Genomic DNA, 13,034 nt, shown 5'->3' on the forward strand with positions numbered 1-13,034 from the left:
TAAAATTATGATTTTTAGACTATTGATACAGCTATAAGATTGTCTCTTCATTATTTTCAAGGACAGTCTTCCTTTCTTGAGAAAGACAGTATCTACTTGCACTGAACAATATGGCCTAGAGAAAATTATATTGAAAAGAACCTCATTCATGAGAGTACCTTCCTGCACATGGCTTTAGTTCTGTTCCTTGGGGATAGCTTGCAGTATCATTTCCTTGTAAGTCAATAGAAGCAGTTAGGACCTAATCCCCTTTTACAGAGCTCCTACAAAACAATAGTGATAAATATAATAACCAATGTTTGTATAGCATCCTATTATGGTACCAAAGAGTTTCACAAAAGTATCTGATTATGGGTTTTTTGGAACTGTAAGTAAAACCCTGTTTTTTCATCTCATACAGGTTTCTTGTGTCTCTCTCTCCTTTCTTCATCTTTATTGTGATGTTCTTACTTTCAGTTAACATAATGCTTTGTTGAGATATAATTGACATGTAACTTTGTTGAAGTTTAAAGCATACATCAGGTTGATTTGATGCACTTATATATAGGGAAATGATTATCATTCAAGCCTTACCTAACAGCTCCATCACCTCACATAACCACCCTTTTTGTGTGTATTAAGAGAACATTCAAGATCTATTCTTTAAGCAACTTTCAAGTACGTAACATTGTGTGGTTAATTATCATCACCATGGCTATGTATTAGACCTCAAAAAACTATCCATCTTATAACTGGAAGTTTGTGCCTTTTAACTAATGTCTGCTCATTTCCCCCTCTCCCTCAGGCAAATTTCTTAATCTCTTTTAGCTTCAGTTTCGTCAACTCGGAAGTGAGGCGGCTCTTATCCACATGGAGAGCTATGAGAATGAAGTGAGATTTTGTACATGAAATACCCAGGACAGTGGCTGACACAGTAAGTACATGGTGAGAGCTGGCTCCATTATTTTTGTCATTTTTTTTTTCCTGAAAGTAGTTAAACTTTTATAAAAATTGTGTTTTATTCTACTGTTCTTCAACTGCTTCACTCCTCTCAACTCATGACAAGAACCAGCTCATTTTGCCAGAATCTCCTCACTTCCCATCTATTGAAATTAAGGCTGGAAGATGGCTTCTTCAGGGTGAACTATGAGGAATACCCATGTGTCTCAGAATTAGACCTGCCTCCAGTGGTGACACTCCTTGGCTTCTCCCTGTGCTCTTCTTCTGGTCCTTCAGGTATCACATGGTGGATAAAAACTGGCTGTTACTTATGAATAACGGGCTCCCTAGCTCCAGAAAGATTTGAGGCAGTTTTCAGGATCAGATCATGCATCAAACAGTAAAGTTATATGTTAAAAGAGATGACAAGACTATTAGAGCTCTTTGTGAATTGTAACTGGGATTTGATACAGATTTGTTTTTTGAACTGAGGGTTACAGTCATTAATTAGTTCACAAAATTAATTGAGATAAGTACACTCCATGAGGTACACAAATTATGATTTTTGTGGAATTTTTAGTTTCAATTATATATTATTGCATGTTTATAAAATGAAAGATAGCTTGAGGGCCATGAGATTAGGCTGCTAGTGGTTTACTTTTTCTGCCACTAGTGGCTAGAAGTGAGAAAGTTCCTGATTTAACAAAACTTTCTCCAACACTTATTTTCATCGGACATTCTTTCACGTGCATGACTTTTTGTTTCTTCCCTAATACTGATAAGCTGCAGTGTAGCATAGGTAGCCCGGGAAAACACTTTCATCTCCCTTCCCCCGGCCTCTGGTACAAGTCTGAGGGGATTCTTATTCCTTAACAGACTCTGATAGCAGGTAGTAAAAAGCACTGAATAGAGTGAATCGGAGCTTCCCTAAAAGCCCATGAAAATTCCGTCAGTTTTAACCATTAACTCCCTGGACTCTTGACTCAGAAGTTTCTCTAAAGCTCTGCGTCGGTGCTTAGGGATGGGGGTGGAAGGGCGAGTGAGAGAGTTTGAGGTCAGGGTTGTGGTGGCCGAGGGCGGGCTGGGCACCGGACGCGGTCACACCGGTGCTTCTTCCGGCTCGGGTTTCCGCCGGAGGCCTCGGAGAGGGACCTTTGAGGGGGCGGGGGGAGGCGAGCAGTAGGGGTGTGTGTGTGTGAGTCCAAGGGGTGGCAAAGGTCTGATCAGTCAAAAGGAGTAGGGGTGTGTGTGTGTGAGTCCAAGGGGTGGCAAAGGTCTGATCAGTCAAAAGGAGTAGGTGTGTGTGTGTGTCTGTGTGTGAGTCCAAGGGCGGCGCAGGTCCTCACTCTGTCTGAGCAACATTCTCCACATCTTGCTGTGTCTTTCCAAGTGGGGCAGGCCGGTGTATGTGTATGTGTGTGTGTCCAAGGGGCGGCGAAGGTCCCCACTCGGCTGAGCACCATCCCCCACATCTTGCTGTCTTTCCAAGCGGGCCAGCTGGTGTGTGTGTGTGTGTGTCATTGTGTGTGTATCTGTGTGTGTCTTTGTGTGTGTGTCTTTGTGTGTGTGTCTGCGTGTGTCCAAGGGCGGCGAAGTTCCCCACTCTGTATGAGCACCATCCTCCACATCTTGCTGTCTTTCCAAGCGGGCCAGCTGGTGTGTGTGTGTGTGTCATTGTGTGTGTATCTGTGTGTCTTTGTGTGTCTGTGTGTGTGTGTCTGCGTGTGTCCAAGGGCAGCGAAGGTCCCCACTCTGAGCACCATCCTCCACATCTTGCTGTGTGTCTTTCCAAGTGGGGCCGGCCGGTGTGTGTGTGTGTGTGTGTGTGTGTGTGTGTGCAAGGGCGGCGCAGGTCCCCACTCTGAGCACCATCCTCCACATCTTGCTGTGTGTCTTTCCAAGTGCGGCCGGCCGGTGTGTGTGTGTGTGTGTGTGTGTGTGTGTGTGTCCAAGGGCGGCGCAGGTCCCCACTCTGTCTCAGCACCCTCCTCCGCATCTTGCTGTGTCTTTCCAAGTGCTGTGGTGTGTGTGTGTGTGTGTGTGTGTGTGTGTGTGTGTGTGTGTGTGTGTGTGTGTGTGTGTGTGTGTCCAAGGGCGGCGCAGGTCCCCACTCTGTCTCAGCACCCTCCTCCGCATCTTGCTGTCTTTCCAAGCGGGGCCGGCCTCTGGAGGCTGCTGGGCCGCCTCCCGGATCCCAGACCGGGATATCCCGGGCGGCGGCGGCCACAACAAGCTCTCCGCAGACAAAGGGCGGGCGCGGCGGGGAGCGCGCGCTCGGAGCGCGGGTCCCGGCCGCCAGGGGCGCCGAGCAGACCCCGCGCCGGCCGCAGCCGCGAAGCCCGGAAGAGCCGGCTCGGGGCGCAGACCCCGCCCGGGCTGGCGCAGCGCCGGCCCCGGACTCCTACTCGGTCTTTGACCCTCCGTCCCCTCCCGGCCCCCCGGCCCCCCCGGCCGCACCGCTGGAGCCGCTGCGCCCGCGGCCGCCGCTGCTTGTCAGCCGGCTGGCTGAGAGCGCGGCGCGCGGGCCGGCGGCATGGCTGTGTCCTGGAGGAGCTGGCTGGCCAACGAAGGGGTTAAACACCTCTGCCTGGTAGGATGGCGGGCGAGGGTCTCCCGGCGTCTTGTTTCTGGGGCAGCGATCTTGATTCATTCTCTGAGCGAGCGCGGGTGGGAAGCTGGAAGTTTTGCCTCTAGTGCAAAACATCCTCCACTAACACAAACTTTCTGCCGGGAATACCTGGACATAACCATCTCCTCCCTCCCTTCCTCCAAGCCCTCGGAACTTGCCTACACTTTGATGCGAGAGCGGATGCGGAGGAAGGGAGATCCCTGTTAGTTAACACAGCTTTCCCTTTAACCCCTTAAACATCTTCACCACCCCCACCCCTTTTTCTCTTTTCCCAGATTGTTTGTCGGATTTTATTTTATACAGCAAAGCCCTCTTCTTTATTATCTATTCTTCATTCAATGGATATTTTTAAAGCTTAAACATACAAGGCTTGGGACTTGGTGATGTCACACATCACTTAGTCTTGTTTTACCTCCAGGGGTTATCTGTGATCTTTAGGATAACTGTTGCAGCCCAAATACTTAATCTCAGGTGTACAGGGGCTGAGTGAGTTCAGATACGTTTTCCTCTTAGTGGTTTGCAGCTTGCTGGTCAATTGAGAAAGCTTTTGGCAACGACTAATTGAGGTTCCATTGAGCGTATTGTGTCCGACGAATGTACTTGAATGTACTCCATTCATTGGGTAGTACTTATTTTTAATTCTTTTCTCTCTTTCTCCATATGATTTAGCTTATCTGGCTCTCCCTGAATGTCCTGCTTTTCTGGAAAACCTTTCTGCTGTATAACCAAGGGCCAGAGTATCACTACCTCCACGAGATGCTGGGGGTAAGTGGGTCTTGGGTGACCTGGTGGAGTGGGTATAAGGTGGGCAGACGATGCTACAGTTCTTGAGCAGTTTTTCTATTTATTGAAGAAACGTTCCGTGGGTTGTTCACTTCAGGAGCGTTTGTTAGTTTCTAAAGTGGTCACGTTTTCATGATTTATCATTTACACTCGTGGAAGTTACAATGATTGACTCTTAAGAGCCAAAGATAATCTTATAAAGAGAACTGCTAGGCTAGTAATACCTGAGAAAAGTTGTCACTTCTTGCCAGCTGCAAAGTGCCCTGAAGGGTCTCCTTCACTTAAGGGACCAACCGATGACAGGCTTTTCATTCTCACTAATCAAGTCTTCAGCTTGCCCATCAGCTTATCCAGAGAATTTCTGCACTGCTTCCTTTTACTGTCAGTTCTCACACAGTATGTGTCTAAGGCAGTTATTCATTCTTGGGCATTTCTCAAATGCTTGCCCTGGGTTAGTGGCTGATTATTATTCCGGTGTTCTGGTCTAATGGGAGAACGATATTGTGCACAATTTTGCTCTGATTTGTCTCATGTGTCAATATTTTTCTTTTTTTATATATTCCATGATGCTTCTGTTTTCATTCTTCCTGTCCTTCCCCTTCCTACTTGTCTCCTGAACAAAAATGGTATCACTGTGCACATCTTACTTTGTATAAGGAGACAGCTTTTTCTAAGAAACAAACAACAACTATAAGACATTAAAAAATCTTAGGGCATATGAAAAAGCAGATTTGGCATTCCTTTTCATTGGAGAAGAAAATGCATTCTGAACAGGAGGTGCATAATTTTCTTTTTCATGGTTTAATGACTGTTTACAATTATTATTAGTTCAGATGAATTTAGTGGAACCAGTCTTCCATTTCCTGTTTTTATAGTTACAAATCCTATCTCTCTTTAAAGCTCAGCTTTTATAGTAGTGCTTGGCACATATTAAGATTGTGATAAATTGAGGGTGAACTAATTGATTTATATTTTATTTTATAGAGTAAAGCACTGTTTTCATTATCTGTTGTTCACACAGATAATGGTATTTTTTAAGTTTAAAAATTGGTATTTCTCCAAAAACTCTTGAGAGTTACAGTGGCAAACTTTGCTTTGGAAAATGGTGAATCTTGATCAGGACGTAGATGTAATAATATAAAATCTAAGCCTCGACAACTTGGAAAGACATAATTGAACTTGGAATTTCAGCTTTATGACATAGTATAAACTAAAATGATAATTTACTTAAAAAATAATTATGTTGGAAACCAACAAGTTAGTTTTTTATTAGTTTGGATGCTGTGTAACAACTTCAAATATATTTTGGTTACAACTCATATGACGAATACACACACACACACACACACACACACACATATACAACCCAACTAATTGAATTATATGTTTCACCTCTCTCTACATCATCCCACTTTAGTGGTTTTATTTGAATAAGATGATAGGCTAGTGAGGTTCAGTGGTGAGGCCCGCAGAATATAGGCCTGGTACTAAGCAGGGGCTCAATAGATATTGATCAGATGAATGAAGACAAAAAAATAATAAAAGGACTAAATGGAAGACTGTGAGTAGCATGTGCAAGAGGCAGATTGAAGAAGAGCAGGGTCATTGTAAATTAGTTTTCATAAAAACATAAGAATCATCATAGTTCAGTTCAGTTCAGTCGCTCAGTCGTGTCTGACTCTTTGCGACCCCATGAATCGCAGCACGCCAGGCCTCCCTGTCCCTCACCAACTCCCGGAGTTCACTTAGACTCATGTCCATCGAGTCAGTGATGCCATCCAGCCATCTCATCCTCTGTCGTCCCCTTCTCCTCCTGCCCCCAATCCCCTCCAGCATCAGAGTCTTTTCCAATGTGTCAACTCTTCACATGAGGTGGCCAAAATACTGGAGTTTCAGCTTCAGCATCATTCCCTCCAAAGAAATCCCAGGGCTGATCTCCTTCAGAATGGACTGGTTGGATCTCCTCCTTAACCATGTAGTTAGGAGTCCATATGTTATGAAGAGTCACTGGAAAAGGACAGCTTTTCTTTTTGACATCATGACTAAAGAAGAAAGATGACTTTCACATGTCTTACTTTTCATTAATCACCTATATGAATTTTTTAGTCATTAGTTTATCTACACCATTTGGAATAGATATCTGTCATTTTAGTGAAAAAGCAGTTCTGTCTATAGTTTGACTATTTGCTTAATGAAGGAGTATTTAATTTTATTTGTCTTAGGCTTATCCTTCCTAATCTTTTGATGATTGTGGTACTGTTTCATAGTAAAAGAACTTGCAAGCATTTTTTTGTATTTAAAGAATTACAGCAGAACAATGAGATATAATTAATTTTTAAAATAAATATTGTAGGCGCCCACATTTTGTATATTTAATAACTGTATAGTATGAACTTTATGCCTTAGAGCAGTTTTTCTTAGAGCCTACCAAACACTCACAAGAACATGGTCCCACCATGATAGAAATCCTGAAAAGGACGCAGGTATTCTGATAAGTCTCTTTTAGGTAAATTTTAAGTTCATAAAAATCATGATGATATTTCTGGAAATGAGCTTGATTGCTACCACTTTAAAACACTATGGAAACAAAGCTTGCATTTGTTGAACATTTTGATAATAGCATTTAGTCTAAGGTTGTCATTATTCATCTGTAAAATGTAAGGTAATAATAAAGTTGGGCTAATATTACAGGAACAAAGTGTCCATAGGATATAGCTCATTTGCAGGAAGACACAGACATTGAAAAGCAGTTAATTCTTCACAGTAGTCTAAAAATCTCTGCTTTCTATTGAAAAACAATTTATTTGACTGTTTATTTAAACCGATGGTATACTAGTCACTTTACAAATACTGTGCTTAACTAGGAAACTATCCTTCCCCATTGTACCTGGGGAAGTATAGGCTGAGGAATCTGAATGAATGGCTGCTCAAATCCCTTTGGATGGTCACTGTCGAAGTTAGGATTTAAATGCAGTGCTGTCTGGATTTTTGCTTTTTTTTTCATACTGCACAGATTTTCTAAACCACTTCACTGGCCCATCTCAGATAGTCATGTCACTGGTTAGTATTGCTCTTTATCAGTGCTGTGCTTGATATAATGTGACTCATACAAAACTTAAAATTTCCCAGTAGTACTTCAAAAGAGTAAGAAGCCAATGACATTAACTTTAATATATTTTATTTAAAATAATGTATCGTAGGTATTGTAATAGATTGAAGCATTCAACATGTGGTCAATACTTCTAAAAATTATTGATGAAATATTTTACATTATTTTTGTCTGTTCTTTGAAATATAGTATATATTTGCCACTTATATACATCACAGCTCAGCTACTAGAATTACTTGGTGTGTCTTTAAGTTTCATAAGATTTTTATAGATGAAAAAGTGGATTCACTCTTTCATCTGTAAGATATCCAAGTTGTTCCAAATATAAAGATTTTCCACTGACACAAGTGAATATCAGTTTTTTCAATTTAAATTAGTAAGGTTAATGAACCTAAAAATCCAGTTCCTTGGTGGCCTTGGACACATCTCACATGCTCAGTAGCCACACGTGATTAGTGGCTACCATTTTGGACAGTACACATGCTGGCCGTGGGGAGATTTTATTACCTTCATGGCCAAATGCATTCATCATTTTGCTTTAAGGCAAGCAGCTAGCCACCAGTCAGCCATGTAAAAAGAAATCAGGGTATGGGTAGTCCTCTGACTCCCCCTTTCCTGAACAGGAGTTAATTTTGAATGGGAACTTGTGGGCTCTAGTAATTGGTGTGTAACTGTAAAAATATTTTTGACTTAATCTTCTCTGCTTCCTGGGAGGTGGGAGCCTTTGAGAAAAATTATTTAATCCTCAGAACTAGAGTTATTTTTATTCCTAATAGGCTAAGTGACTGTTCTCAGACCACAGTTTAAGGGTTAAAAAATTACGTAAGAACTGCTAGGGAAAAGAAGATCGTAAATGATGGAAGATAAAATAATCTTGGGACTTAGTATGTCTTAGTAGGGATTTTCATCAGAACTGTTTTTTCCCAGACTGGTTTGACCCAGGCCTGAAGGCGACATGGTCACGGCTGGTTTATGCCTGAGTTAATGTGCTTATCAGACTGTGCACTTCCTAGGAGATGTTTAATTATGACATGCTGTGAATATTGGAATCTTAAAATTAGCCAAGAGGGGGAAAAAAGTCTTTTGAAGAAAACCAAAGCAAACACTCAAATAAACAAACCAAACAACAACGTTTTTCATCTACGGTGCTTTAAATAAAGGACTCCATTGATTACTTAAGATGAAATTTGTTTTTGATTTATTTCTTTTCAAGGAATGGAAAATGTATGTAGTACTTTAATAGCAAGTGCTAATGTGTTGTGACAGACTCTGAGAGTTTCCTAAATTTTTTGAAATGTTGAGGCAAATTTAACTCAGGATATTTTCATATCAGGAGCCTTCATATCATAGGCACCTATTTCTGAGTTCTATTTCTGACATTTTAATGATTACAGGATGTAATTTAATTGGTATAAGCATTTTAATTTGAGAAGAAAATGCATTTTGTGGTACCAGATTCAGTGTGTCTTTATTTTATTATTTTTTTCCCCAAAGCTAACATTTGTGTATGGATCTTTCAGTTTCAAACTAGTTTTTCTCAGAGTACCATAATGAGAATTTAATTTTTTTGCTTAATCTCACAATTTTTGTTTTAGATCTGCTGAATGGACATGAAGATTTTTTTTTCTTATTTTTAAATTCTTATTGAGATACCTGTGTCATTTAGAAGAAAGTTGTAAGCATTGAGGTTTTTCGAATTGTACAGTGATGATCTTTCTTTGGTCAATCATTATCCTTCAAGTGATTTAGAAGCATTAACAATTCACCTTCTCAAGTGTCCTAGGAATTGTATCAGAATTAACATTTCTCAGAGACAGAAATCTGATGTCATGTGAATTTCTTAAGGTTGGAGATCGGCGTCTCTGTGTGAAGAACCTAGGATTTTAAGTCAGCATTGGTTTTACAGCTGACTTGTGTGTGTGTGTGTGTGTGTGTGTTAGTCACTCAGTCATGCCTGACTCTTTGTGATCCCATTGACTGTGGCCCGCCAGGCTCCTCTGTCCACGGAATTCTCCAGGCAAGAATGCTCGTGTGGGTATCCATTCCCTTCTTCGGGGATCTTCCTGACCCAGGGATCGAACCCAGGTCTCTCATGTTATAGGCAGCTTCTTTAACGTCTGAGTCACCAGGGAAGCCCACATCTGGCCTGCTGCTGCTGCTAAGTCGCTTCAGTCGTGTCCGACTCTGTGCAACCCCATAGACGGCAGCCCACCAGGCTCCTCCATCCCTGGGATTCTCCAGGCAAGAATACTGCAGTGGGTTGCCATGTCCTTCTACATCTGGCCTAGGCATCTGTAATTCTGCTGAGAAGGAGTATGTGCCTCCTGTCAATTTCAGAAAGGGCTTGATCATTAACTCTTTCTTTTTACTGCTCAGAATATTGTGGTTTCAATTCAAAGGATATTTTGCAATAAGTTGTTTTTTGTTTGTTTGTGTTTATTCTTAACATTCTGCCAAAGTGTTAAGCTTCTTGTTTATTGACAGGTGAAATTAGTTCCATTACACTGAGGCAGTCATGATGTACTTAATTCATTTATAAGAGATAGAGACTCATGTAATTTTAGACTTGAAAGAGAACTTTGATGTCTTTACTTAGATTTTCCCAAATAGAAAAATGAGGCTGATAATGAGCTCATTATCACCAGCTCAACTGGTGGCTTGGTCACTCTCCTGGTTCATTGTTCCTCACTCCAATATTCAGCCTGTTATAATGAACAACTTGATAGACAGACGTATGTAAGATACATTAAACTTCATACTCTGTAGGTCACTAGCTTTTCTTGTTTAAAGGTGTTGAACTGTTCAAGAAGTTATGGAAAATTATTGACTTACACCCAGGATAATGTATATTTCCAGCTTTACAGTTGTTTTATACTTGTTTCAGACATATCCATAAGGATTATGATATGTATTTGTATTTTTTTTTCTGATTACATGATGTTTGCTAGAATTTTAGCACAAGGTTTAACTTCTTTGTTATACTTAGCTAAATGTGCATTGTATAATTCTCTTTTATCAGTTCAGTTCAGTTCAGTCACTCAGTCGTGTCCAACTCTTTGCGACCCCATGAATTGCAGCACGCCAGGCCTCCCTGTCCATCGCCAACTCCCGGAGTTCACTCAAACTCACATCCATCAAGTCGGTGATGCCATCCAGCCATCTCATCCTCTGTCGTCCCCTTCTCCTCCTGCCCCCAATCCCTCCCAACATCAGAGTCTTTTCCAATGAGTCAACTCTTCGCATGAGGTGGCCAAAGTATTAGAGTTTCAGCTTTAGCATCAGTCCTTCCAAAGAACACCCAGGACTGATCTCCTTTAGAATGGACTGGTTGGATCTCCTTGCAGGCCAAGGGACTCTCAAGAAGCTTCTCCAACACCACAGTTCAAAAGCATCACTTCTTCGGCACTCAGCTTTCTTCACAGTCCAACTCTCACATCCATACATGACTGCTGGAAAAACCATAGCCTTGACTAGGTGGACCTTTGTTGGCAAATTAATGTCTCTGCTTTTGAATATGCTATCTAGGTTGGTCATAACTTTGCTTCCAAGGAGTAAGCCTCTCTTTTATCAGTACCATCCAAAAACAGCGTGGAATTGAAATTTGAAATTAATTTCCAAGATTTTCAATTTTATTTCCCTCATTTGATTATTAATAATATCAATTCATTGAGGACAAGCACCAGGTATTAATTGCTTAGATTAATTTATTTAATCTTTTCATCCATCCTATGGAGTAGATATTTTTAATTCTTAATTTTGAAGCTAAGACATTGAATTAGAGAAGTTCTGTAACTTGCTGATGAATGACAGAGCCAGATCTCTAGCTCAGACATACTGATTCTAGAACTTGTACTGTTAACCACTGGGCTCTTTTGCCTTTAGTCAATGTTAGTGTTAGACTGAACCATATGGGATTGCCATTTTGATGGAACAAAAATATCAGCAACCTCAGATATGCAGATGATACCACTCTGATGGCAGAAAGCAAAGAGGAACTAAAGAGCCTCTTGATGAGGGTAAAAAAGGAGAGTGAAAAAGCTGGCTTAAAACTCACCATTCAAAAAGCTAAGATCGTAGCATCTGGTCCCATCGCTTCATGGCAAATAGATGGGGAAAAAGTGGAAACAGTGGCAGATTTTATTTCCTTATTCTCCAAAATCACTGTGGACAGTGACCGCAGTCACGAAATTAAAAGATGCTTGTTCCTTGGAAGAAAAACTATGACAAACCTAGACAGCATATTGAAAAGCAGAGACATCGCTTTGCTGACAAAGGTCTGTGTAGTCAAAGCTATTGTTTTTCCAGTAGTCATGTATGGATGTGAGAGTTGGACCATGAAGAAGGCTGAGTGTTGAAGAATTGATGCTTTTGAACTGTGGTGTTGGAGAAGACTTGAGAGTCCCTTGGCCTGCAAGGAGATCCAACCAGTCCATCCTAAAGGAAATCAGTCCTGAATATTCATTGGAAGGACTGATGCTGAAGCTGAAACTCTAATACTTTGGCCACCTGATGTGAAGAGTAGACTCATTGGAAAAGACCCTGATGCCGGGAAAGATTGAAGGCGGGAGGAGAAGGGAGTGACAGAGGATGATGGTTACATGGCATCATCGACTCGCTGGACATGAGTTTGAGCAAGCTCCAGGTGATAGTGAAGGACAAGGAAACCTGGTGTACTTCATCCATGGGGTGCCGGAGACTTAGCAACTGAACAACAACAATCAGCCATTTCATGTGATTCAACCTCATACAAACTATAAACATTTATTAATCACATTTTATGCCCGGGATAGCTCAGTTGGTAAGGAATTTGCCTGCAATGCAGGAGACCCCGGTTTGGTTCCTGGATGAGGAAGATCCCCTGGAGAAGGGATAGGCTACCCACTCCAGTATTCTTGGGCTTCCCTTGTGGCTCAGATGGTAAAGAATCCACCTGCAAACGTGGGAGACCTGGGTTCGAACTCTGGGTTGGGAAGATCCCCTGGAGAAGGGGAAGGCTACCCACTCCAGCATTCTGGCCTGGAGAATTCCCTGGACTGTAGAGTCCATAGGGTTGCAAAGAGTCAGACACGACTGAGCGACTTTCACTTTCATGCACCAGGCACGGTTAGTTCCTTGGTCTTTTGTAATCTCATTTAATCTTTCCATATTAAATTTAATCATTATAATAATCCCGGAGGATAGGAATGATCACTTTTTACAGAATTGAGAAACAGATTCTGAGTGGTTAGGTAACTTCCCCATGGTCACCCAGCTAACAACTAGAGAAGCCCAATTCGAGCCCACGTTTGTCTCATATTAAAGACCACACTCAGTCATGCTGCTCCTCCAGGGAGGGTCTGAGACAAAGAGGGTTAGAGCCTGGAATTTTCTAATCTTTCTAGGTAAACCGTTTGTATGTATGGTTGTGTGTTTTGTCTTAATAAGTAAAGGTAAGACTACAGCTTATGGATTACTCTTAAACGTGCAGCAGACTTGTACGCCTTGTTCTGGGTTTTTTATCTCAGTCACTGTTAGGTCCGACTCTTTGCGACCTTGTGGACTATACTCCGCCAGGCTCCTCTGTGGGATATTTCAGGCAAGAATACTGGAATGGGT

The 13,034-nt window shown here is 41.7% G+C and overlaps 1 protein-coding gene across 2 annotated transcripts in view; it reads left to right on the forward strand.

Annotated features, from left to right (window-relative positions):
* Positions 1 to 3,012: 3,012 nt before the first annotated feature.
* NOX4 (NADPH oxidase 4) overlaps positions 3,013 to 13,034 on the forward strand; it is a 187,446-nt gene continuing 177,424 nt past the window's right edge. The window contains exons 1-2 of one of the 2 annotated variants that reach the window (XM_005896256.2): positions 3,013 to 3,508; positions 4,217 to 4,312. In XM_005896256.2, coding sequence (XP_005896318.1) covers positions 3,452 to 3,508; positions 4,217 to 4,312 — 153 coding nt within the window. In that variant the 5' untranslated portion in view covers positions 3,013 to 3,451. The remainder of the gene's footprint in view (positions 3,509 to 4,216; positions 4,313 to 13,034) is intronic. The other variant, XM_005896258.2, reaches the window with a different exon arrangement.

This window comes from Bos mutus, chromosome 29, assembly GCF_027580195.1.
Source record: "Bos mutus isolate GX-2022 chromosome 29, NWIPB_WYAK_1.1, whole genome shotgun sequence".
Classification (NCBI taxonomy): Eukaryota; Metazoa; Chordata; class Mammalia; order Artiodactyla; family Bovidae; genus Bos; species Bos mutus.